Source organism: Gekko japonicus, unplaced genomic scaffold (assembly GCF_001447785.1).
Source record: "Gekko japonicus isolate JY-2015 unplaced genomic scaffold, Gekko_japonicus_V1.1 scaffold1659, whole genome shotgun sequence".
NCBI lineage: Eukaryota > Metazoa > Chordata > Lepidosauria > Squamata > Gekkonidae > Gekko > Gekko japonicus.
In genome coordinates, this window is record NW_015167100.1 from 382,679 (window position 1) to 408,747 (window position 26,069).

General features: G+C 46.7%; 1 protein-coding gene across 1 annotated transcript in view; it reads right to left on the reverse strand.

Annotated features, from left to right (window-relative positions):
* Positions 1-952: 952 nt before the first annotated feature.
* The window catches only part of LOC107111883 (zinc finger protein 665-like), a 32,408-nt gene continuing 7,291 nt past the window's right edge, over positions 953-26,069 (reverse strand). The window contains exons 5-6 of the mRNA XM_015412929.1: positions 19,885-21,527; positions 953-1,768 (exon numbers count right to left, since the gene is read on the reverse strand). Of these exons, the coding sequence (XP_015268415.1) occupies positions 953-1,768; positions 19,885-21,527 (2,459 nt within the window). The remainder of the gene's footprint in view (positions 1,769-19,884; positions 21,528-26,069) is intronic.

Here is a 26,069-nt window from a genome sequence, read left to right on the forward strand (position 1 = left end):
GAACAATGCTCCCTCTAAGCTGTGGAGTCTTATGAGCAAAAGTTCAACTTTGTGAGCTGCTGGCATTAAAGTTGTGAGCGAGCGATTTGGCTGCTGCATAAAGTTGTGAGCGAGCGATTTGGCTGCTGCATAAAGTTGCTCTGGATTAAGTTTGCAAAATTAGTTTGCTCTGGAGCCACCCTTCCTGAGCGAAGACAAAAATGTGTGAGCGGGAGGCTAAAAGACTCACACTAACTCAGCTTAGAGAGAACACCGGTTGTGAATATCTTTATCTTCTAAATGAACCTCCTGGACCTTATTCAAAAGACTGGGGTCAAAAAGTGGGGCCGGTGAGTCAGAATGCAACAGATCTGGGCTTAGCCAGAGGGATGTTTGAAAATGAAGGCGGGAGAAGTTCATATCAAAGAGTCCGGCTTAATTGCTTGCATCAAAATGACTCCATATTATTATGGGTGTTTCCAACACATTTTAACCCAAGGATGGGGGAAAGGAGGGAAAGGTAAGTCAAATATAAAACTAATATAAAACAGAGGTGCCTAAAACTGATACAGTCTTTAAAAACGGACCCATATCAACTGAGGATGTCTACTGGTGTAGTGCCAGTTTGGTGTAGTGGTTAAGTGCGCGTACTCTAATCTGGGAGAACCGGGTTTAATTCCCCACTCCTCCACTTGCACCTGCTGATGTGACCTTGGGTCAGTCACAAGATCTGGCACAGCTGTCCTTGGAAAAGAGCAGTTTGTGTCAGAGTTCTCTCAGCCCCACCCACCTCACAGGGTATCTGTTGTGTGGAGGGGAAGGGAAAGGAGTTTGTAAGCCGCTCTGAGACTCCAAGTGAAGGGCGGGGTATAAATCCAATTTCCTCTTCTTCTACTGATGATACTCTTTTATCCCATTGCTTTCTAATTTTTCAGTCCTATTTGCTTTGATGCAACATCTTTTCACAGCATTTCTATATGTGAGTTCTTTGATGGGAAGTAAGGTTTCCACTCTGATTGAAGCTTTTCCCACACTCCAGGCATGTATAGGGTTTCTCCCCTGTGTGAATTCTTTGATGGCAAATTAACTTATCCTTCCGCCCAAAGATTTTGCCACACTCCAGGCATTTATATTCTTTCTCCCCTGTGTGAATCCTTTTATGGGAAGTAAGGTGTGAACTCTGATTGAAGCTTTTTCCACACTCCAGGCATTTATAGGGTTTCTCTCCTGTGTGGATTCTTTTATGGGCAGTAAGATGTCCACTGTAACTGAAGCTTTTCCCACACTCTAGGCATTTATATTTTCTCTCCCCTGTGTGAATTCTTTGATGGGAAGTAAGGCTTCCACTCTGAACAAAGCATTTTCCACACTCCAGGCATTGATATGGCTTCTCCTTTGTGTGAACTTTTATATGAGAAGTAAGATGTGAACTCTGACTGAAACTTTTCCCACACTCCAGGCATTTATATGGTTTCTCACCCGTGTGAATTCTTTGATGAGAAGTAAGGCTTCCACTCTGACTAAATCTTTTCCCACATACCAGGCATTTATATGGTTTCTCCCCTGTGTGAATTATTTGATGGGAATTAAGATATGAACTACGACTGAAGCTTTTCCCACACTCCAGGCATTTGTATTTTTTCTCCCCTGTGTGAATTCTTTGATGAGTAGTAAGATTTCCACTTTGATTGAAGCTTTTTCCACACTCCAGGCATTTATATTTTTTCTCTCCTGTGTGAATTCTTTGATGGGAAGTTAATTTAGCTTCCTGGCCAAAGCTTTTCCCACACTCCAGGCATTTATATATTTTCTTTCTGTTATGCGAGTTCCAGTGTATATTGATGTCTGATTTTCCAGGATAAATTTCCACACTTGCTGGGCATTCCCTGCTGTTTTTGTGAATTAATGGAATTTCATGAGAATAACCATTCTTTAAAGGACCAGAATTACTGCTCCTATTATATGGATGTTCTGTCTCCTCCTTCTTCACAACATCACAATATTCAATTCTCTCTTTCACATCTGGATGTATATATTCTTTCTTTGTCAGTGCATGCTCTTTCTTTTCATTCGCTGACTCCCAAACACCTCCTGCTGACAGAAAAAGGAACGACATGAACACTGTGGGGAAAAGCTTGAAAGTCAAGGAATCAACTAAATGAACTGCTGTGGAGAATGCAAGAACAGAAAAGTTTTCTGTCTGTACACAGTTAAAAAACTTGGGGGACCTGTGACACACAAGATTCTATTGATTGATTAGGAGTTAATATTACTGACAGGGGAATAGCTTTCACTTTGACCATTATGAGTAGAGAGAAGCTTCTCTGATGTGAACTGGAAGTCAGAAGAGTTTCACCAGGTGGAGGAGAAAACTGTGAGTCTTTACCCAGGGACAGATCTGCTGACTGACCTGGGAAGTGTGATAATATAGCCCACATTCTCTCTCCATCTAGCCCAGCATCCTGTCTCACACAGTAGGAAAAGCCCACTACAGGCCCCATGAGGCCTCTCACCCAACCACTACAGGCCCCATGAGGCCTCTCACCCAACTGGAAGCCCACTGCAGACCTAAGCACCTACCTGCTAATCTCTCCACTTCATCAGAGCCATGGACGAAGAGCCCTTCCTCTTCTTCCAACCAGGATATGAACTCAGGTTTGGCAATCAGAAGTCCTTTTTAAAGGAGGAAACAAAACAATATTTATAGCTGTTCTACGTACACATCAATATCCAGCAGTTCAAATCCACCCTGACTCTGTCCCTCCACAACTACGACAGTTGGACCAATGTTGGACCAAAGTTCATCTTTCTGGAATTGGCACGTATGTACCCACTACTTGCCCAGAAATGGCATGGAAGCCAGTGGAGTTTTTAACCCCACATCTACACACAGACATGCACACATAGACCAGGAACGATGCTTTGGCACTTCCCTGAGTCCCAGGGGCCATCTGAAGCCAGACGGGCAAGGGACTCCATCGTCTATCAACTCAGAAGCAGTAAAATTATTAGGAAGGGTATTGAAAACAGATCAGCCAATATCATAATGCCCCTATATAAATCAATGGTGAAACCTCATTTGGAATACTGTGTGCAGTTCTGGTCACCACATCTTAAAAAGGATATTATAGCTTTGGAAAAAGTGCAGAAAAGGGCAACTCGAATGATAAAAGGGTTGGAACACTTTCCCTATGAGGAAGGGTTAAAGCGCTTAGGGCTCTTTAGCTTGGAGAAAAGACGACTGAGGGGTGACATGATTGAGGTTTACAAGATTATGCATGGGAAAGTACAGGTAGAGAAAGAGGTACTTTTCTCCCTTTCTCACAATACAAGAACTCGTGGGCACCCCATGAAATTGCTGAGCGGTCGGGTTAGAACGGATAAAAGGAAGTACTTCTTCACCCAAAGAGCGATTAACACATGGAATTCACTGCCACAGGAAGTGGTGGCGGCTACAAGCATGGACAGCTTCAAAAGGGAATTAGACAGGCATATGGAGCAGAGGTCCATCAGTGGCTATTAGCCACAAGGTATAGAAAGGGGCTCTGGGGCAAGTGACGCTCTGTCTTCTTGGTGCTTGGGGGGGCCAACAGTGGGAGGGCTCCTAGTGTCCTGGCCCCACTGGTGGACCTCCTGATGGCGCTGGTATTTCTGGCCACTGTGTGATACAGAGTGTTGGACTGGATGGGCCTTTGGCCCGATCCAACATTGGCGTCTCTTATGTTCTTATGTAAAACACCGCTCTGAGAAGCAGAAACCCAATTCTAATGGAAACACTGTCACTCCTTTTTCAAGACACCTATTCTGTAGCTCTCCAGTGCTCCCCCCGCCCAATGATACACCCCAGCTATGATTCACGGCCAGTGTTTGGTCCACAATGAGGCATTTTACACCTCTCAAAAATATCTCCCACAATGAACCTGCCGGCGAGAGTGGACAATACTTGGCTGGATCGAACAATGCCCTGGCTAGGTAGAAGACAGCTTCAGATTTTCAAGCTGTACATAACTTTTCTTTGTTGATTTAAATTATTTATACACCTGCCAGTCTCCCAGGCAAACCAGGACCCAGGTTAACAGCCATATAAAAATACATCTCATTTGACAGTCTATTACAGTGCTCTTCATGAGAAGCAACGAACTCCTAAAATGAGGAATAACAGATGTTTGGGGGGGGGGGGAAGAATTTGAGGTCAGGCTATTCTGCCCTAAAAATGAACAGACAGACCAAAAGGAGCAGGAAGAAGCTGATGGGACAGTGGGAAAGGAAGAAATGTATGGATAATATGCAAACTTATCAGCTTTTTCCATTTTTGTTTTGTTTGAGTCTTAGTGACTGGTGCTTTTCTTTTTTTTCCTCTTTTTTCAATTAATTTCAATTAATTTTTCAATTAAATTCAATAACATGTCATTTTTTTCAATTAAATTTTGATTTTAAAACACCAATTCATACATATTATTACCATATCAACAAAAACATTTTCCTAAGAAAAATCCCTGTAGTGGGATGCTCCGGCCAGGCGGTGGCAGTGTGGCGATGCAGCTGTTGGAACATGACTGAGTCAAGCCAGAAACGTTTCCACCGGGCAGTACGGCGTGTGCAACTTAAATGAATTATATGTTGTCTTCCCTATCCCCTATGAAGAACATTGTTAGTCCCCTGTCTAAAAAGTAACTGTAAATCACTTTGAGCCCACTTGTGGGGAAAGCGATTAATAAATCGAAAGCATTATTATTGTTGTTGTTGTTGTTGTTGTTGTTGTTATTGTTATTATTATTATTATTAACAATAAAATAACAAGTTGAATGAGTTACATTGTTTTGCTTTACAACAAATCCTATATTTGCCTTATACCTAAATACTATAGTTTGGGTACTGTGTAAATAATTGTAACTTCTTTTATGATAGAGAAGCCAACCTTGTACAATCCTCCAGTAACCAATCTCTCCTTATATATAATTGAATAGTGGGTGCCAAAGTTCTAATTCTAAAATGCACTCCCTTAGTGTATGGCTGATGGCACTGCTCCTCAGCATATATCACCACCAATCAGAAGGCAAAGCCCGGGTCCCGCCCACACCACAACTGCTGCGACAACCTGGTCTTTTGCATATGGAAGCTGATTGGACTTCACTCCATTCCACACCTCAAACTCCCCCCCCCCACAAGGCAGTTGGAATGTCAGTTGCATATGGAATCTGCTGTATTCCGGTGGTGTGCAGGTCCCAGATTCATGTTTTAAAAGCAGACTGACACTGTTTGCCCAAAGCCAGACCACTCTTCCAGAGCCTCTTTCTAGATCCCGTTGTATTTATTTCCACAACGGGCCTTATTTCTAGTGTAACATAACACAAAACAATATGCTTAAGCTGGGCTAGAAAAGCCTCCCTGTGGAAATCCACTGTCACTTGGAAGGAACCCCAGAGCTACCAGACATTAGTCCTACTATAGACCAGTGTTCCCGCTAAGCTGAGTTAGTGTGAGCTAGCTCGCAGGTTTTTAGCCTCCGGCTCACACATTTTTGTCTTAGCTTAGAAAGGATGGCTCCAGAGCAGACTAATGGAAGCAGTCGCCCAATGGCTCACTCACAACTTTCATGCCAGTAGCTCACAAAGCAGAATTTTTGCTCACAAGACTCCACAGCTTAGAGGGAGCACTGGATACAGACCTGGGCAACTTCCTGCCAATCGTTCCACTTCATCAGAGCCTTGGCGAAACAGCTCTTCCTCTTCCTCCAGCCAGGATATGAGCTCAGGCTTACCAATCGCAGGCCCTTTTTCAGGAAGAAAACGAAAGTACAGTTATGACTCTTCTGTATGCACATAAATACTCAGCAGCTCCGAGCCACCTTGACTCTGTTCCTCCACAAATACCACAGCGGTCTGGTATCCACTTGGCATGGGCAGATATATGTCCACTGGTGGCCCAGCCGAGAGACTAAGAAATGCAAGGGAAGCCGGGAGTGTTTTTACCTCACGTACCCCCTTCCCCACATACCCATACAGACCCTGGGAATGATGCTTTCGAGCTTTTCTGGATCCCATCCAAAGCCAGAGGGTGGAGGACTCCATCTTCTATCAGACACAATAAAATGCCAATCTGAGACGCTCAGGCCCAGTTACCATGGAAACACTGCCCCTTCTTAATCAAGGCACCTTTTCTGCGGCTTTGGTCCAAGCCCACCCTGTTCATTCCAGCGACGATTAACGGCCAGTGTTTGGTTCATAGCCAGACAATAACATGTCATTCCACACCTCTCAAAAAATATCTCCCACAATGCAGATTGGCCCCAAACCTCATCAAAACACTTCATTGGCTGCGGTCACACGGAGCATTAGCCACGCTATAGAGACGGAAGATAGGCGGATTTTCCGGGCGCAATCACAGCGCCACATCTGGGAAGCGTAGAGCTCCCGTGGCGAACCCGAGGCTTCCCGCTGAAGATGCGGGGTAAAAAACTAGTACCTCCGAGGTACTAGTTTCCGGAAACCGTGGGGCAAGGGCGGGCGCCTAATTGCGTTTCCGGTGGTAGGTCGTGGCATCCGGCGCCCGCCCATGTCCCGTCGCTAAAAGGTTCCCCCCCCCCCAAGTCTCCACGGGATGCGCACAAGCACCCAACAGTGCATGTGCACACGCACACTTCGTTTAAAAACAAACAACACAGCCCCCTCCTATTTTCCGTACCCCCCCACTCCTAGCTCGGCCTGCTCGAGAGGAACTCTCTGCACCGGGCGGCAGAGGGGGAGGTGTAGGGGGGGGGTGACGGGAGGGCAGCCCGACTGAAGCTCCTCCTGGAGGGGACCAGACGGAGGACACAGTTTGCATTCCTCTGCAGCCCTGGAAGGGGTTAAACCCGCGGAGCCTTTTGCCAGAGAGGCTGCTTCTTTGCCGCACCGCAGGATTGTCCTGTGATCGGCACCTCCCCCCTAACCACGGGACCTGGACGCGACCTCTACAGGACGTCTGATTGCGCAACTGCGGGTTATTTTACAGCCACACTTCCCCCCCGCATTTTCCAGCCCGTGTGACCGGGGCCGTTATCTCTTTTCTCATCAAGATCCCTGCAGGGATGACAATCATTCTAGCCATCCCAAGAAGGACTGGGGCCAACGGCATTGGTCACTCAGATCATAGAATCCTAGAGTTGGAATCTAGTCCAACTCCCTGCCCCACGAGAGACCCTGATAGCTCTTTTTCACGATCATATGGCAGGAGTCAGGGAGAAAGGTAAAGACCTGAAGTCCTGAGGTAGTTTCCCTCTCTGGATGCTCTTCTGTCACAGACACCTTTTTTAGGACATGCAGAGTATGAACTAATTTATCTCATTCTACCTTCCTTTCCCAGACCTTACCACTGTAGCCATCCTCCCTCTCTCCCGTGCTTCAAAGGTCTGAAGCACAGGCCAAGGAAGCCCCAGTCTGGAGGGAAGCTCCGGCTCTGACCATCCCACCTCTTCAAATGAAGCCTCACTTTGCACCAGAGAGCCAGTTTGGTGTAGTGGTTAGGAGCGTGGACTCTAATCTGGGAGAACCGGGTTTGATTCCCCACTCCTCCACATGCAGCTGCTGGTGTGACCTTGGGTCAGTTACAAGTTCTCTCAGAGCTGTCCTCTCAAGGGCAGTTCTCGAAAGAGCTCTCTCAGCCCTACCTCCCTCACAGGGTATCTGTTGTGGGAAGGGGAAGGGAAAGGGATTGTAAGCTACTCTGAGACTCCTCCGGGTAGTGAAGGGCAGGGTACATAAGAACATAAGAGAAGTCAATGTTGGATCAGGCCAGTGGCCCATCCAGTCCAACGCTCTGTCACACAGTGGCCAAAAATACCAGGTGCCATCAGGAGGTCCATCAGTGGGGCCAGGACACTAGGAGCCCTCCCACTGTTGCTCCCCCCCAGCACCAAGAATACAGAGGATCACTTGCCCCAGAGTTCCTATCTATACCTTGTGGCTAATAGCCACTGATGGACCTCTGCTCCATATGCTTATCTAATTCCCTCTCCTCCTCCTCTTCTTCTTAATCTTCTTCCACCTCCTCTGATGCCCTCTCACATGATCTAGGCACAGGACTGCTAGGCAAAGAGAAGCCTCAACCTTTGGCTGTCCACAGCAAGGGTCCACAGTGTGTTACCCAGCCAGTGTTTTCAGAATGTGGGTGGAACCAGGGGGGAGGGAGGATTTTGAGTTTTGGATGTTTATGGTAAAATGCAGACAGTGGCTTTAGATTAAGTGCTTTTTATTGGGATACTTGGTTAATATAGCAGAGTTTTGCCCGGTCATAGAAGCGTGATATGGAGTGCAGGAAATAAATCTCCCAAGAAGTATATTGCAAAAAAGGTAAATCTACATTTATCCAAGTAGAGCCAGTTCACATTCAGGCTGCAGCCAAAAGGAGAGAAAGAAGTCAGAGTACTTGCCCAATCACAAGTGGCCAGCTTGTCTGGCATCGTGTGTGTGAGAGTATGAAGGCACTGTATCCGCTGGAGAGACCTGCAGAAACATGTGCCTCCATGGAAGGCCATGTAAAAAGAGTGAGAGGATGGAGGGAGGGATGGAAGGAGGGAGGGAGGGATCACATCTTCCCAATGTGAAGGTATTTTTTATCATTCAGGATGGACTTTTCAAATTTCATTCGCTTTTTAAATATCATTTATGTGCCTATCAAAATCTGCCCAATACTCCTCTCTTACGGTGTGCAAGGAGCTCTCACCAGCTGTTCGGCACCAGCTTTCCTTGCTACAAGTAATAAGGCAGGTGAAAATGGCTGGGCTCGTGAGATAAGGGCTTGTGTAAAGGGGACAGCTAGAAGAAGTAATTTTTCCTTTCCATTTTGTGTAAATGCACTATAAGCCTGGAAAATGAAGACCGATGCTGCCAGGTGAGGGTTTTTTAGCTAGCTCTATATGTATTCTTATTTTGTTTGCATGCAAGAAACTATTTTCAAAGAAAACAATTAAAAGGCATCTCGCTAAAGAGAGCCTTTCACCCGAAATGTTGAAGACTGACTCTCAGAGTTACACATAACCTCATTCCCTGGCATTTTGTGGCTGTCTCCACCTCCCACAGTAGCCATTTTGTGATTGTCTCCACCTTGCATGGCGGCCATTTTGGGACTGTGCCACTGCCTACCACTCTATGTCAGAATTCCAGATGCGTCTACAGGCTGTTATAGAGGGTGGCAGAGCCTAGCCAATGGGCCCAACAATGTCCTTCCTCCTCAGGGACTTTGTTGTCAACAGAGAACCAAGACGTACACATAGCCACTCCTCACAGCATGAAGGAGACAGCCACAGAGAAAACGATCCTTACCCAAAGAGGCCACATTCCCAAAATTCTCCAGCATGACTTCCCTGTACAGAACTCTTTGGGCTGGGCGCAGCAGGGTCCACTCTCCCTGGGTGAAATACACAGCCACCTCTTCAAACGACACCCAACCCTGAGAGAAGAAGAAGAAAGCATGTTATTTACACTGCTGGGTAATTGGTCCCTGAGGGGAAAAAAACCACAAACGGATATTAGTACAATTCATGAACAAGAGCAGGCAGGAGGAGATCAGAGCCCTGAGTCTTTCCTTTCCCAGCTCTCCTTGGGCCAGGTGGATGACCATTACTCCCAGGGGGGCTACTAGACGGCCTTTAGAGAGCCAGTTTGGTGTAGTGGTTAAGTGCGCCGACTCTAATCTGGGAGAACCAGGTTTGATTCCCCACTCCTCCACTTGCAGCTGCTGGATGACCTTGGGCAAGCCATAGTTCTGTCAGAGCTGTCCTTGAAAGAGCAGTTTTCTCAGAGCTCACTCAGCCCCACCTACCTCACGGGGTGTCTGTTGTGGGGAGGGGAAGGGAAAGGAGTTTGTAAGCCGCTCTGAGACTCCTTTGGATAGTGAAGGGCAGGGTATAAATCCAATCTCTTCTTCTTCTTCCTGGCTGAGCTCCGCCTTCCCACATCACAGATGTGTGCTGGGACAGAAGAGTTTGGGACTCTTCTGCTTTGAAAAGAGAAGACTAAGGGAGGACATGATAAAGGTTTTTAAAAGTAGGCATGGGATGGAGAGAGGTGACAAAGAGAAATTTTTCTCCCTCTTCCAAAAGACTAGAACTCGAGAGCATCCAATGAAGCTGATGGGCAGTAGGTTCAGGGCAGAGGAAAGGAAAGAGTACTTTACACACTGAGTGATTAAAATGTGGAATTCGCTGCCAGAGGACGGCCATAGGAATAAACAGCTTTAAAGGGGGATTAGATAGATTCCTGAAGTCTATCAATAGCTGCTAGCCATGGTGGCTGAGGGGAACCTCCACATTCAAGGCCTCTGAATCCCAGAGCCAGGGAATAAATTCAGGGGAAGGCCTCGGCCTCTCTGCCCTGTTGTTGGCGGTCCAGAGAAACTGGTTGGCCACTGCATGACACAGGATGTTTGGACTAGATGGAATATTGGCCTGATCCTGCAGAGCTCTTCTTATATTCCCAGTGGCATCCCTCCCCCTTTTACCTGTGCTGGCTGCATAGCGGCTCTATTCCCTTCACCACACGGAGGAGACGGCAGCATCAAGGGTATCTTTTTGCTGCAGCCTGGGAGGGAGAGAAAGAAAGATGTTGGCAAACCTATTTTTTCCCTGCATGCAACTTTCTCTCTCTCTCAGCTTATCCTTTAGGGACCCTCCTGCCTCCCCTCACCACCCCTTAAAAAAAATCCCAGCCAAGTCCCCATCACTTCCCTCTTCCTTTCCTGCTTCTCCTTCCTCAAGCGGCCTCTGCGGAACTCAAAGGCGCTGGATCCCCATCCAACATCCAAAGGTTCGGATCCTGCGCTCAGTTCCGCTGCAGGGACCCTTTTTTGGCTCTGCAAAGAGGAGCTACTGGGTTTCTCTAGTGCCGGGGTGGTGGTGGCAGTTGAACAGGATGGGAAGGGGGGGGGGAGGGAAGGGATTTCCGTGCATATCTAAAGAAGTAAACAGTGACCCATGAAAGCTCATATTGAAATAAATGATGCTGGTCTTGAAGGTGTCACTGGAATTTTGCTAGATTTTGCTACAACGAACTAACTTGGCTGCCCCTGTCCAATCTGCCCCCATTACCAGCCCCCCTTTCTTTGCTTTGGGTCTTGCATTGCATTGCAACCTCCCCCTCCCCTATCTCCCCCCCCTCCCCTTCCTAAGGAAGCCTCTTCCAGCTCACCAGATTCCCTCCCAGACACTAAAGCAGCCTCCCGAGAGACTCAAAGACCGCTGTGGGGCGGAGGACAGGAAGTGGCTTTTCTATTCCCCCCCCATTTGCCTCTCTAGGACTGTAAACTCCCCTGCTTTAACCCTTACGGAGGCTCTCCCGAGCCCAAAGAACCGATGAGAAAGAAAGCAGAGACTCTGTCAGCGTAGGGTTGTCAGCAGTGTCCCCTTCTAAGCTGAGTTAGTGTGAGCTTAGTTTTTCAGCCTCCGGCTCACACATTTTCCCCTTAGCTCAGGAAGGAGGGCTCCAGAGTAAACGAATTGATGCAGTAGCCAACTCGCTCGCCCACAACTTTAATGCCAGGAGCTCACAAAGTAGAATTTTTGCTTTGGTTGCCAGCTCTGGGTTGGGAAATCCCTGGAGATTTGTGGGGGTGGAGGGGATCAACCTCAGCAGGGTATAATGCCCTACAGTCGATCTTCCAAAGTAGTCATTCTCTCTAGGGAACTGATCTCTACTTTCTGACCAGTTGCAGTTCCAGGAGCTCTCCAGCCACTGCCTGGACGTTGGCAACCCTATGTCGGCGAGAGAAATGATAATTCTGTTTGCTTTGGTACCACGTATTTCCACGCTGTAGGCATTTATACGGTCTCCCCCCACCCCACCCCACCCCACCCAGGGTGTGTGAATTATTTGATGGGAAATCAGCAGCATATACAAAAGGTAAAGGTTCCCTCGCTGGAAAGCCAGTCGAATCCGACTCTAGGGTTGCGGTGCTCATCTCCGTTTCAAAGCCGAAGAGCCAGCGCTGTCCGAAGACGTTTCCGTGGTCATGTGGCCGGCATGACTAGACACCAAGGCGCACGGAACGCTGTGACCTTCCCACCGAAGTGGTCCCTATTTATCTACTTGCAGTTTCTTGCTTTCGAACTGCTAGGTTGGCAGGAAGCAGCATATATAGCAGCCTAAATAGCCCGATTAAACCTGAGCTCGGCGGAACTGGGAAGCTAATCAGGGTCGGCTCCGGTTAGTAGATGGTTGGGAGATCGGTGCAAGATCACTGAGATCTCTCACATCCGCAAACACCGCCCTCTCCAAGCTCCCCCCCCTCCCCCCAAATCTCCCGGAATTTCACAGCCTGAATATGACAACTCTGGCTCTGCCTCCTGACAAAAGAGTTGCAGCGATACCGGGATGAAGCAACAGCCTCAGAGATCACCCTTTTGTGTCAAACTGTAGGTAAAATTAGACTGGAAACAAATGTCACACCGCACCTTTCTCCCCTGTGTGGCTTACATTATTCTCTCCTCCATTTCATCCTCTTAACTTCCAGTAGGTGTAGTGCTTAAGTGTGCAGACTCTAATCCGGGAGAACCGGTTTGATTCCCCACTCCTCCACTTGCAGCTGCTGGATGACCTTGGGCAAGCCATAGTTCTGTCAGAGCTGTCCTTGAAAGAGCAGTTCTCTCAGAGCTCCCTCAGCCTCACCTACCTCGCAGGGCGTCTGTTGTGGGGAGGGGAAGGGAAAGGCGTTTATAAGCCACTCCAAGTGAAGGGCAGGGTATAAATCCAATCTCCTCTTCTTCTTCTTCTTCTTCTTCCTGAGGTAAGTCTGGCTGAGAGTGGTGAATGAGGTTCAACATAGGCAAGTGCACAGTGATGCATGCTGGAGCCAAAAGTCCTTACTATAAATATACATCAATGGGGTCCACTCTGCAATGAAGCTTGCTTGCTACATGCCGGTGGGCCAGTAACTCTCAGTCGAACCTACCTCACAGAACAAAGACTGCTTCAGTAATTTAAAGCACCAAATTCAACACAGTTCGATTAATTATAGTTTGACAGAAACCAACTATATGTGTACAATCCCCAGCCAACATAATGAGTAAAGTTTGAGTCCAGTGGCACCTTTAAGAGCAACAAAGTTTAATTCTGGGTACAAGCTCATCCAACAAAGTGTGCATGCACACGAAAGCTTATACCCGGAATTAAACTTTGCTGGTCTTGAAGATGCCACTGGACTCAAACTTTACTTATTATGCTGGCTGGGGATCGTACACATATAGTTGGTTTTTGTCAACCTATGATTGATTGAACTGTGTCGAATGCGGTGCTTTACATTACTGAAGCAGCCTTGTACTGTAGAATATTGTGAAAATTGTTATGATAATTAGAAACTGTCTTCATGTATTGTTCGTTATAGAAAAACACAGCACTAGCTCTCAAGAATAAGTTTGATTTTTTAAAGTTTCAGTCACATTCAGCGGTTAACACCTGTGTACACGGTGGTTCCTTTCTGATTTCTTCTGCATATACACTACGTTTTTCATTGTGTTTATTTCTCAGGCAGGGCCTGGAGTTCTCCTGGAGATGTCACTACTCTCCAGACCACAGAGAATACTTCCCCTGGAGATACATGGCGGCCTTTGAGAGCAGACTCTATGGCAGGGGTGTCAAACATAAGGCCCGGGGGCCGGATTCGGCCCACCCAGGGCTCTTATGCGGCCCGCGAGCAACTGATGCAAGGGAGGGAGTGCTGGAGGGGAGTGGGCAGAGTGACTCCATTATGGCTTTAGCACAGCGGAACAACTTCTCCTGCAGCAGTCAAGCATCTTGGGAGCATCTGCCCGGCGTTGCACTGCTGCCTCTCTAGTCTGCCTCTGTGGGTTTTCTTCCGCACCCCCATCCTTAATGGAGAAGACAATCAATATGTGTATTGCAAAACAGCATCTTGCGAGTCTGCATTGATTTATCAAGCAAGACTAAAAAGGTTAAAGTTGTGAAAGATTTAAAAAGCAATAAATCTATTATTTATTCAGCTGTAGCAGTTAAGTGCGCGAACTCTAATCTGGAAGAACCGGGTTTGATTCCCCACTCCTCCACTTGTAGCTGCTGGATGACCTTAGGCAAACCATAGTTCTGTCAGAGCTGTCCTTGAAAGGGCAGTTCTGGAAAGGGCTCTCTCAGCCCCACCTACCTCACAGGGTGTCTGTTGTGGGGAGGGGAAGGAGTTTTTAAGTTGCTCTGAGACTCCAAGTGAAGGGCGGGGTATAAATCTAATCTCCTCCTCTTCCTCCTCTATTAATTGGCTGTTGGGGGTAAAAGCAGACCAGCACTTTCACCTTGTGGTAGAAATCACCGGGTCTCATTGTCCAGCTGCGGTCCCAAAATAGGCAAGTAACTGGATAAAAAGTAAAAAGCTTATTTGCTAGGCAAATGTGATCACAGAAACTCGTCCGAAAAGTGATCACCCCCAACCGCGGGTGGTCTAGATAATTATAGGCTTTGGTTACATAGTTATTTGAGCATGTGCAGTTGTTTTTCTCTTCTCCAAACTTTAGATTTTTACTGCTGAAAGCTGCACAATTCAAAGAACAATCTGTGTTAACCGCAACATCCCCGGTTTCCATCGGAGTTCTTGAAATAGTCGCTTAACCAGACATTTGCTCACTGGCTTCCTTTAGATACAAGTTCTAGTACAGCCCGTATCAGGCAGAAAAAAAAGATTCACTAAAAGCTTTTCGCTAACAAAGCAGGCAGTTTTATTAAGAATGATCATTCTGATGTAAGCGAGAACAGATTATACTAGCATAGTGAACAAGTTTCAAAGTTCTTACTTTATAGGATAAAACAGACAAAAGGTCAGGGTCTAGAATTCCAAAAGAAAGTTCACCAATTCCGTTCTCAGACAAAACAGAACAGATTTGGGGGAAGGGTGGGAGGAAGGACAGAAACATCCTAAAATGTAGCAGATCAACCTTAGGCTCACTAATCAAAATCATTGCAAGAATCTTAAATCTTTGCTTAACTATTAACGGTGGAAGAAATAGTTTAACAAGCATAAAGATCAAACATCAACATACAGAGGACATGTTTAAGCCAAACATACGATCTACCTAAGAACATACGTGAATAAAGATCAAACATCAACATACAGAGAACATGTTTAAATCAAAATTAAGTGAGAGGAATACCTCAAAATGAGTAGAGACAGTGTCTGCAGTAAACCAAGGTGGGGTGACAGTCACCAGGAGCAGAAACAAAAGGGAAGAGTGAAGCAGTTAGGCTTGCCTTCCCTGAAAGCCAGCTTCTCACCCCCATTTTGCTATGCCAGAGAAGGGGCAAGGAGGAGGGAGGGGAGACAGGCAGGCTGGCAGTGGAGTCAACAGGGGCTAAGGAAGGTCAGGGAATCAAAGGGAGCCCATGGGGGAGGAGGCTGCGGAAAAACACGAAGCCTGGGTGAGTGGGTGGGGTGGGGTAGGGAAGGTGATTTCCCCTCCCCTCGTCAGTACTGGTGGGTCCTCCTCTTACTTATTCCTAACATTTTTAGAGAATGTTGTTGGTAACTGTGGTGGAACAGGCCTGCTTTGGCCTGCAGGCCCTGTTCCACCCTGCCCTCTAAGGTTTTTCCTTTTCTCTCCCTACGGTAATCTGCCACCCCCACCTGACCTTTGTAGGAATTGCCCACTGGGAGGGCCAGGACTCCCAGCTTCCCTTCCGAGTTCTGAGGCCTCGCCTCTGTGTGTCCTTGCTGCCCAGCGCCTGGTCACCACAGGGACAGTTTACTGCCTTGTGCACCTCTGGAGGAATGGCCACTTGCCAACTGATTGCCTTCCATCCCCCGGTGCTCCTTTTAAAATAACTTGTCTGAGAAAGTGGAGATCTATGTGGTACAGAGAACCACTAGCAGCATCAAAAGTTATAGAGTGGCCCTGTTCACACGGAGAAGTTGCCGCGTTAAAGACACGAATGACAGGTGGATTTTCGGTGCGCGATCACACCGCAACATCTGGGAAGCGTAGTGCACCCGTGGCTTCCCGCCGAAGATGCGGAGTAAAAAACTACTGCAGAAAGCGCACTAGTTTCCGGAAACCGCGGGGCAGGGGCGGGTGTCTGATCACGTTTCCGCTTGAATCCTATGGCATCCGGCGCTCGTCCCGTCGCAAACCGGATGTTTTTGTTTTAGTCTCCACCGGATGCGCCCAATGGCACATGCGCAAACGTCGGTGGTAGTGGGGAATTCCCCTTTGCCATGGAAGCGGCGCCTAGCGATTGCCGGTGTGATTGCGCCGCGCCACTTCTTTGCCGCACTTCAGGATAGTCGTGTGATCGGCACCTAACGGCCTAACCACGGGAACTCGACGGGACATGTGCCCAGGATGCCGCACTTTACTTTGCTCCAGGGCAAACAGCCACGCTTCCCCCCTGCATTTTCCAGCCCGTATGACCGGGGCCAGTATTTATTTGAAAGAAAATTTTCACAAGCATACTTTTATCACAGCACCAGATTTAGCAAGGTGGTCAAAAGAAATGGGTAAAATGCAATTCCTCTGACCCTCTCTCTACACATGCCCTATCAGATGTTAAAAATATAGGACTGGCTTTTTAGCTTAGGAAGTTACAGATCTCTTCAGAGTGTCCTTTACCTTGAAGTGTTTTGCAGCTCTCCAGGACAGCACATGGTTAAAATGGCTGTCTCCTCCAGAGAGAAGAGTTCTGTCTGCTCTGATAGACTCTGTACCCAAAGAGACCTCCTCCTTGCTGCAAGGAGTTTTAATCATATGTTTCTTCACCCACTGACCAGGTCAGGTCAGAGAAGCTTTTCCTGAAATCTCCAGAATTTCCTTCTTCAAGCCTCACTAGTATTTAATACCACCAAGTCTCTGTTCCCTGCTGGAGGGACCTTCCTTGACCATCATAGCCATGATGGGGCATTTTGGGACCCTGCTCCTTTAATTAAAAGCCCCATCCCACAAATAGCCATGTTTCCCAAAGGCTCATGGGAATGCCCTTCTAAGCTTTCTTGCCCTGTGGAAGAGCTCAAAAGGCATTGTCATGATCTGGGCTGTGCCACCAGAGGCCTACTAGGCCCAGGGAACCTGGCTAGCAGTAGGTGAGGCTGGGCCTACAACTCCCAGAAGCCCCTGAGAGGTTTTGGAGCCAAAATTGACCAATAGGGAAGGGCTGGGGAACAAAAGGGCTGGTGCCAGAGCAGAAGCTGTTCTTTCTTCCAGAGGGCAGAGCCAGAAGGGAGGCTGCTGGAGGGAAGAAACCCTCATTCTGAGGGAGGGGTGAGTAGTCTAGTGTCACCTGGAATAGTGAGCTAGGGACAGTATATATTTAGACGCATTAGGGCATTCGATTTCTTTTCACCCACTTACTGTTATTATTCTACACCTTGTTGTTTGACCTCCTATAAAATAAAACTTTTCCTTGTTTCACTCTGCCTGGTCCTCACGCCTGTTATTTGGCATAAAGGGAGGTCTGAAGGTCTTGGGAGGGTGCTCTGGGCCTTCTCAAGGGAGCCTGGAACCAGAGTGGTGGCAGCGTCAGGTGACACCCCACCTGTGTCATGACAGGCATTTAAATGCCCTCTGAGTTATTTTTCCCCCTAGAAACTGACACATTCGCTACCCTGTCCCTTGAAAGGAAGAGCTAGAAAGAGGCTCAGAGCCTTCCCCTTTAAAGACAGGCATCCAGATTAATTTGATTAACTATAATTTAACTGCCCCCCCCCCAACAAAAAATCCTGGCTACAGGCCTGACCGTCTCATTGTCTAGACCTATTAGCATTTGTATGAAGGTGGGCTGAGGTGAGTCTGGAAAGCAACTGAATTGACTTCCTCCTCCCTGCCTGTTCTTTGCCCACAGAGAGAGAGAGAGAGAGAGAGAGAGAGAGAGAAAACTTTCAAAACTCAAGAGTGAACGTTTTGCTCATTTCAAGCCTCCAAAGGAAAAAATTACCAACAGAAATTTGTCCCAAGGAATGTGGTGTTTAGAGAAGGTGGGAGGAAGAGGTTCTTGTCCCTTCTTTGACGCTCTCCTCTTTCACAATGGAAAGAGGGTTATCTCCTGCATCCAGCCTGTGGCCCTCCTGAATTGAGTGCGATTCAGCTGACATTGTTTAGCGACGCCATGCAACTGTGTCCTTTGCCTTCGAAAGCAGAAGGGGGATTTGAGACAGTGCATCTATCAGGGATCTCCATCCCAAGCAGAGAACCCAAACATTCAACGATGAGCTGAGCTTTTCTGATGGGTTCAGTTCACGTTCTGCTCTATCCATTGCGAGCAAAGAAGGTGGAATGAAGCTTGGAATCAAAGATAAAAGATGCAGTTAGATGGATGCCAAGCGCCGAAGAATAGATTCTTTCGAATTATGGTGCCGCAGAAGACTCTTGAGAGTCCCTTGGACTGCAAGGAGATCAAATCAGTCAGTCCTAAAAGAAATCAACCCTGACTGTTCCCTGGAAGGCCAGATAATGAAACTGAAGCTCAAATACTTTGGCCACCCTATGAGAAGGGAGCACTCACTGGAGAAGACCCTGATGCTGGGAAAGATTGAAGGTCAAAGAAGACGGGGACGGCAAAGGATGAGAGGGTTAGACAGTGTCATCGATGCAACGGACATGAAATGGAGCAAACTCTGGAGGACAGGAAGGCCTGGCGTGATGTGGTTCATGGGGTCACGAAGAGTCAGACTCGACTGTATGACTGAACAACAACAACAACAAATAGATGGACCTTTGGACTGCTTAAACTATTTTTGGTAATATCTCCATTCAACTAAGTTCAGGTCAGTTGAAGGAACGTTTTCCTCAAACCTCTCAATTTAAACTAGAAGCTTCCAAATGTTAATCTCTAATGTATTCACAGGGCTCTTTTTGTAGCAGGAGCTCCTTTGCATATTAGGCAACACCCCCCTAATGTAGCCAATCCTCCAAGAGGTTTCAGAGCTCTCCTTACAGGGGCTACTGTAAGCTCTTGGAGGATTGGCTACATTAGGGGCATGTCACCTAATATGCAAAGGAGTTCCTGCTACAAGAAGAGCCCTGACAGTATAGTACTATTTATCTTTTCCATCTTTTATACCCAGGTATCAACTGTAACAGTTTCATTTGTTTCAGTAACGCTTCTTTTAAGCAAACATACCATTCAACTTCTGAGAAATCAGCCACAGACTATTCATATTATAAGTTTCATGCTATATAAACTATATTTAAACATGCGTGTGCTGATTCTATTGGGGGGGTTTGAATTATTTATTTATTAGATTTATATCCCACCTCTCTCTTGCAATGCAGGACTCATTGTGGCTCCCAACATTTTTAGAAGAAGTACAACGTAACCATAAAGGTTCATCATTGAAACAGTTAAAAACAGTTAAGATCTTGACAATCTCCCGGTACCTAGAAATATTCTTAAGAGGAAACATCTGGCAGACCAATAACCACTAAAAATAAAAGGATTAACTAAAGGCCTGGCAGAACAATTGCATGCCCCGTGGAACCTTGATGGGTCCCACAGGGCACATGTCTCCTCTGATAAAGCATTCTACCAGGATGTGGCTATGATGGAAACAGCTTATTTCCCGTAAGATTACCACTGGAATTACCACTGGAAACTCTTTCCACACACCAGATATTTTACGATTTCTCCGATACAGAGTCTCCAATTGGAAATAAGCTGTCCATTCCATTCAGCGCTTTCCCTCAAACTGGACACTATGAAGTTTCTAAAGGTGTACTTTACTAGAACAAGTCTTTCCACATTCAAATCACATTTTCCACATTCAAATCCACATTCAAATCATTTATATGGATTTCGTGCTCATGTGAGCTCTTTTATGAGAAATAAGACTTCTTCTTTGTCTAAAGTCCTTTCCACATTCGAGACATTTATATGGTTTCTCCCCAGTGTGTCCTTTTTGATGCATAAGAAGATGTCCACGATGGGCAAAATATTTTTGACACACCAAGCATTGATAAGGTTTCTCTCCTGTATGAATTTTTCGATGACTGGTAAGACCGGAACCCACACGGAAGCTCTTCCCACATTCAAAGCATTTGTATGGCTTCACCCCTGTGTGAATTCTTCGGTGCTGACTGAGGTGTGTAGTCTGCCTGAAGCTCTTTCCACACTCTAGGCATTTATATGGCTTCTCTCCTGTGTGGGTTCTTTCATGTGCCTGTAAGCTGATGCTGTATCTGAAGGTCCTTCCACACTCAAAGCACTTGTGTGGCTTCTCCTCTGTGTGTATCCTCTGATGTTTAGTTAAGTACCAGCTCGATGTGAAGCTCTTTCCACACTCTGAACATTCATAAGGTTTCTCCCCATTGTGCAGTCTTCGATGTGAACTGAGGCCTGAGCTTTGGCTGAAGCACTTTCCACACTCGTCACATTTATATGGTTTCTCCCCAGTGTGACTATTTTGATGAGAGGTAAGGTGTGATGTATAGCGGAAACCTTTCCCACATTCCAAACACTTGTATGGTCTCTCCCCTGTGTGGATTCTTTGATGGGAAGTGAGAGCTGTGCTCCATCGGAAGCTCTTCTCACACACTGGGCATTTGTATTTCTTTTCCCCTGTGTGGATTCTATGATGAGAAGCAAGGCCAGAGCTCTGTCTGAAACTCTTTCCACACTGCAAACATTTATATGGTTTCTCTCCTGTGTGAATTCTTTGATGTGAAATAAGGCCTCCGCTACTAGTCAAACTTTTTCCACACTCCAAGCATTTGTATGGTTTTGTCCCTGTGTGGGTTCTTTGATGTACACTGAGCTGCGAACTCAAACGGAAGGTCTTTCTGCATTCTAAGCATTCATAAGGTTTTTCCCCCGTGTGAATTCTCAGGTGTCTAACAAATGTTTGTTTGTCAGAAAAACTCCAGCTGCAGTCCGAGCATTTGTACGGTCTCTCTCCTGAATGGATTCTTTTGTGTAAAGTCAATGCCGAAACGTATCTGAAGTCCTTTCCACATTCAGTGCATTTATATGCCTTTTCTCCTATGCACATTCTTGGTTGTGATATAAGTTGCTTGTGCTGATTGAAACACTTCCCGCCTCTCCCAGCTTTATATGGTTTCCTGGTCGAGTGAATGGATCGATGTTTGGCAAGCATTTTACGATTACCGGAACGCTTTCTACACTCCAGTAGTTTATTTGGCTTCTCCCCTGTGTGAATTGGCTGGTGCCTTACAAGACTTGACTTATCAGAAAACCTGTTGCTACTGCCTGAGCCTTTATGGAGCTTTTCTGTCATATGGGACCTCTGATGCGCCTTAAGGCTGAGGTTGTTCGCAAAGTTCTTTCCACACTCCAGGCACTTGAATGCTTTCTCTCCCGTTTGGGTTTTGCAAGTTGGATTAAGGGTGGGTGTGCAGTGGAATGTTCTCTCAGCCAAAGGGCTCTTATTCCCCCTCTTTCGTTCATGGTGTTCTTCCTGGACTGATATTTTGTGGATCTCACCACTCTGTCCAGCAGTGGATTTCTCTCTCTCCTTCTTCCTCATTGATCCCTCTTGAGTACCAAAGGCCTCTTCCTCTGCTCCACGTGTGGTTGTTTCCAGTGACACCTCAGAGAGCTTCTTGTAGTATTCCACTTCATCCCAGTCACCTGCTAGAAGGAAGAAAGGGAGGGAGGGAGAGAGGGAGAGAGAGAGAGAGAAAGAACACCTTGATTACATGAAACCCATGAAACTGCCTTCTACTGAATCAGACCCTTGGCCCGTCAAAGTCAGTACTGCCTACTCAGACTGGCAGTGGTTCTCCAGGGTCACAAGACAGAGGCCTTTCCCATCACCTACTGCCAGATCTTTTAACCTTAGATGCTGGGGATTGAAGCGGGGAACTTCTGCATGCCAAGCAGATGCTCTACCACTGAGTCACAGTTGAGCTGAGGAATGAAGCTACTCACCGATCACCAACAGAATTAGTACTTGTACAGAATTCATACACAAGCGGGGGACTCATCAGGACTTGGGGGGTGGGGAGGCATCTCATTTCCCCTCCCCCTCCCCTGAAAGCTCTACTGTTTTCCTGCTTCCTCTCCCCCTTCCCACCCACCAGCCAACCTACCTCTATTGGCTTCTCTGTCTTCATCCTTCCCTCCCCCTGGCAGCCTCTCCCCATGAACTAGGTCAAGTTGCACAGGGGGGGAACCTGAAAGGATTTTTTGGGGGTACCTCACTTTCCCCTGTACCCCCCCCTCATTATTTCCTGTTCCCTTTCTCCTGCCAGTCTTCATATCCTCAGCTTCCACGGCTTCCTCCTATCCTTCACGCCCACCTACAAACCTACCTTTAATCTGCCTCCTCACCTTCAGCTATATTTACTTCACTTATATCCCACCCCTCTCCACAGTGAGGACCCAAAGTGACTACAGGGCTCTTTTTGTAGCAGGTACGCATTTGCATATTAAGCGACACACCCCTAATGTAGCCAATCCTCCAAGAGCTTACAGTAGCTCCTGTAAGAAGAGCTCTGTAAGCTCTTGGAGGATTGGCTACATTAGGGGTGCGTGGCCTAGTATGCAAATGAGTTCCTGCTACAAAAAGAGCCCCACTTAGACCATTCTCATCCCATCCACTTTATCTACACAAAACCCATGGCAGATGAGGTCAGGGTGAGGCGTGTGTAACTGGCCCAAAGTCACCCAGCAAGCTTCCACAGCATATTAGGGAGTTGAACCTGGGTCTCCCAGATCCTAGTCTGAAACTCTGACCACCACACCACACTGGATTTCGTGAGGTAGCTATTGTTGAATAGTAGCAAGTGGCCAGTACAGGATAAGCCATGGAAGTAAAGTGGTACCAAGGTGCCCAAGTCCTGCCCCAGATGAGCCCCCTCCCAAAGGCCAAAAAAGCCCTGGAAAGGGCCCTGCCCCCTCCCCCTGCTTTTTACTGACAGAAACCAAGGCATGAAGGCTGGCAATACTGCACTGCTACTATCATTTCGGAGGGTTTAACCCCCCACACACACAATTTTAAGATTTCAGCTCTTCTCAGGTTGGCAGAAAGATCTGTCTCGCCTGTCCATTGCTCTAATCTCTGGATTTAAGTAACTGCAGATTGGGCAATGTGGAGAATTAGATGTATCGATATGGCCCCTCATTCTGTTTCAGTCTCTTTCCTGACCTGATAACGTAAGACAGGCCAGAATAGCCAAGGTGGGGGGACTTTCTCAGGAAAATAGAATCTTTGAGCAACCTTCCAGGGAATACTATTTTAGCCACCATGGATGTGGAATCTCTGTATACCAATATCCCACACAAAGATGGATTACAAGCCATGAGGAATATGATTTCTGAAAACAACACAGCTAAATTTGCCACCAAACACTGCCATTTTGTTCCCACCCACAACCACTTCAGGTCCACTGACAACCTGTTTCTCCAGATCAATGGTACAGCCGCGGGCACCCGCATGGCCCCGCGGGCACCCACTTCCTAAACTCCCACCCACTCCTACCTCTCTTATACTTGCATTACAATGATGACTTTTTTATTGTCTGGACACATGGTAAAGAAGCCCTGGACACATTCTACCAGGCATTCCACGATTTTCACCCCACCATAATCTGACAATGAACCAATCCAGGTAAGAAATACATTTTCTGGACACTACTGTCAAAGTACACAATGGACACATAGACACCACCTTATACTGGAAACCTACTGACCGACAAACATACCTACGTGCCTCCAGCTACCATCCTAAACATACCAAACGATCCATTGTATACAGCCAGGCTCTATGCTACAGCCGTATCTGCTCCAATCCTACAGACAGAGATTCTCACCTGAGGGATCTACAACACACCGAAACTAAGGTATCCACCTGAGGAAGTCAGGAAACAGATCAACAAAGCCAGAATGATACCCAGAGAAACCCTGTTAGAAGACAGCCGCCCAAAAGAAACAATAACAGAACACCACTAGTGGTCACATACAGCTCTCAGCTCAAAACAGTTCAATGCATTGTCAGTACCTTACAACCTCTACTGGATAATGATAGTTCTCTTTCACAAGTACTGGGGGGGAGGGGAGAGACCTTTTCTTGCCCACAGACAGCCACACAAACTCAAAAAACTCACCTGCAATAATGCAACATCTAATTTGAACATGGACACTGAAACCAGAGCTTGCAATAAACCCAGGTGTCAACCTTGCTGCCACATACACCCAGACAACACAATCACTGTACCTAACAACATCAACTACATCATCCGAGGCTCATTCACTTGCTCATCTTCTAACATTGTATATGCCATTAAATGCCAACAATGCCCTTCGATTCTCTACATAGGACAAACCCTACACCAGAGGATAAATGGACACAAATCTGACATCAGGAATCACAAGACTGAGAAATCCGCAGGAGAACACTTCAGCCTTCCAGGACATTCAATGAATGACCTCAAAGTAGCTGTTTTATTACAAAGAAACTTCAGGAACAGAATGGAAAGGAAGATTGCCAAATTACAAGTTATTACAACACTTTGAACAAAAACCTCCCCAGGACTCAACAGGGATACTGGTTTCTTATCTTATTACACATGCTAACCCATTCAGTCCTCACATATGTATTCTCAACAAGAAGGACTATACATCCTATGTATTTTAGTGTACTTCTTTTTCAGAATAATATGTTAAAATACTAACTGTAATGCAATGAATAATGGAATGTTTTGCTCTTAAGTTACCTCCACGCCTGAGAGGAGACGAATGGGATTGTCAGTTTCCTTCCCACAATTAGAAAAGATGCCTTCTCACATTTATCCCCTATTTTGACATATTTATTGCTGTGCTGTCCTTTCCCCCTTAGTTAAATCAAAACAACCTTAGCTTGTTATTTAGTTTTCACTTTGAATATCTTAAAGCATCTTAAAGCATGTTACATGTTAATTTGCTGTTCAGCCTGTATTTATAAGTTTGAAATCCAGCTTCCTTTCCAATGTATTTGGAAAAGTGTGCATGAATAAACCTTTGTTGGTCTTAAAGGTGCCACTGGACTCTGAATTTGCCGCAGAGTATTCCATCTATACCTTGTAGCTAAGAGCCACTGACGGGCCTCTGCTTCAGATGTTTATCCAAAAGCATAAGCTTTTGTTGACTCAAGCCCTCTTCCTCAGATGCAGGGCGGGGGAAATCCTCTAACCAACTATTGCTCGTTTTTGCTCCAAGAGACTAACAAACCGTCCTCTCTCAGCAGTCTAGTGAAAGAAGATTACACTGGGCTATCTCCCTTGCATTAAGTAGATGCTCTCCGGCAGTTCCTCTTTCTGACCCAGGCGTTTCCACACAGAGGTTGTTTTTTAGTGTTTTCTACACTGCTGATAGGAGCTGCGGTGGCTCAAGTGGTTAAGACGCTGAACTGCAGGCTGTGAAAGGTCAGATAGACCTCCTGATGGCACTGGTATTTTTGGCCACTGTGTGACACAGAGTGTTGGACTGGATGGGCCTTTGGCCTGATCCAACATTGGCGTCTCTTATGTTCTTATGTTCTTAGTAGTTCAGCAGTTCGAGACCCAGGTGCCGCATGACGGAGTGAGCTCCCGTCTCTAGTTCCAGCTCCTGCTAACCTAGCAGTTTGAAAGCAAGAAATTGCAAATAGATAAATAGGTACCATTTTGGTGGGAAGGTAACAGCGTTCCGTGCGCCTTGGTGTTTAGTCATGCCGGCCACATGACCACGGAAACATCTTCAGACAGCGCTGGCTCTTCGTCTTCGAAACGGAGATGAGCACCGCAACCCTAGAGTCGGATTCGACTGGCTTTCGAGCAAGGGAACCTTTACCTTTACACTGCTGATGCAGCATGCGGAGGGGGTTTCCTCGCACCTCACCAGTCCTAGCACCCACAGCAGCAATCCCACTCCACCCCCAGCACCTTCAGGGAGCTTTTTTAATGCTTTGTAAAATCAACAATTGATATACCAAATTAGCCATATATTTTGTCAATTAGCCATTTTTACAAAATCTTTAAAAGTTGTCCTCTCCATAGCATTGGGGCAGGGGAACGGCCCCTGTAGGGATGGAGAAATGGCTTCCTCTCCCAAAAGACCAGAACTCGAGGGCATCCAATGAAGCTGATGGGCAGTAGGTTTAGGAGGGGCAAAAGGAAATACTACTTTACGCAGAGAGGGATGAAAATGTGGAATCCG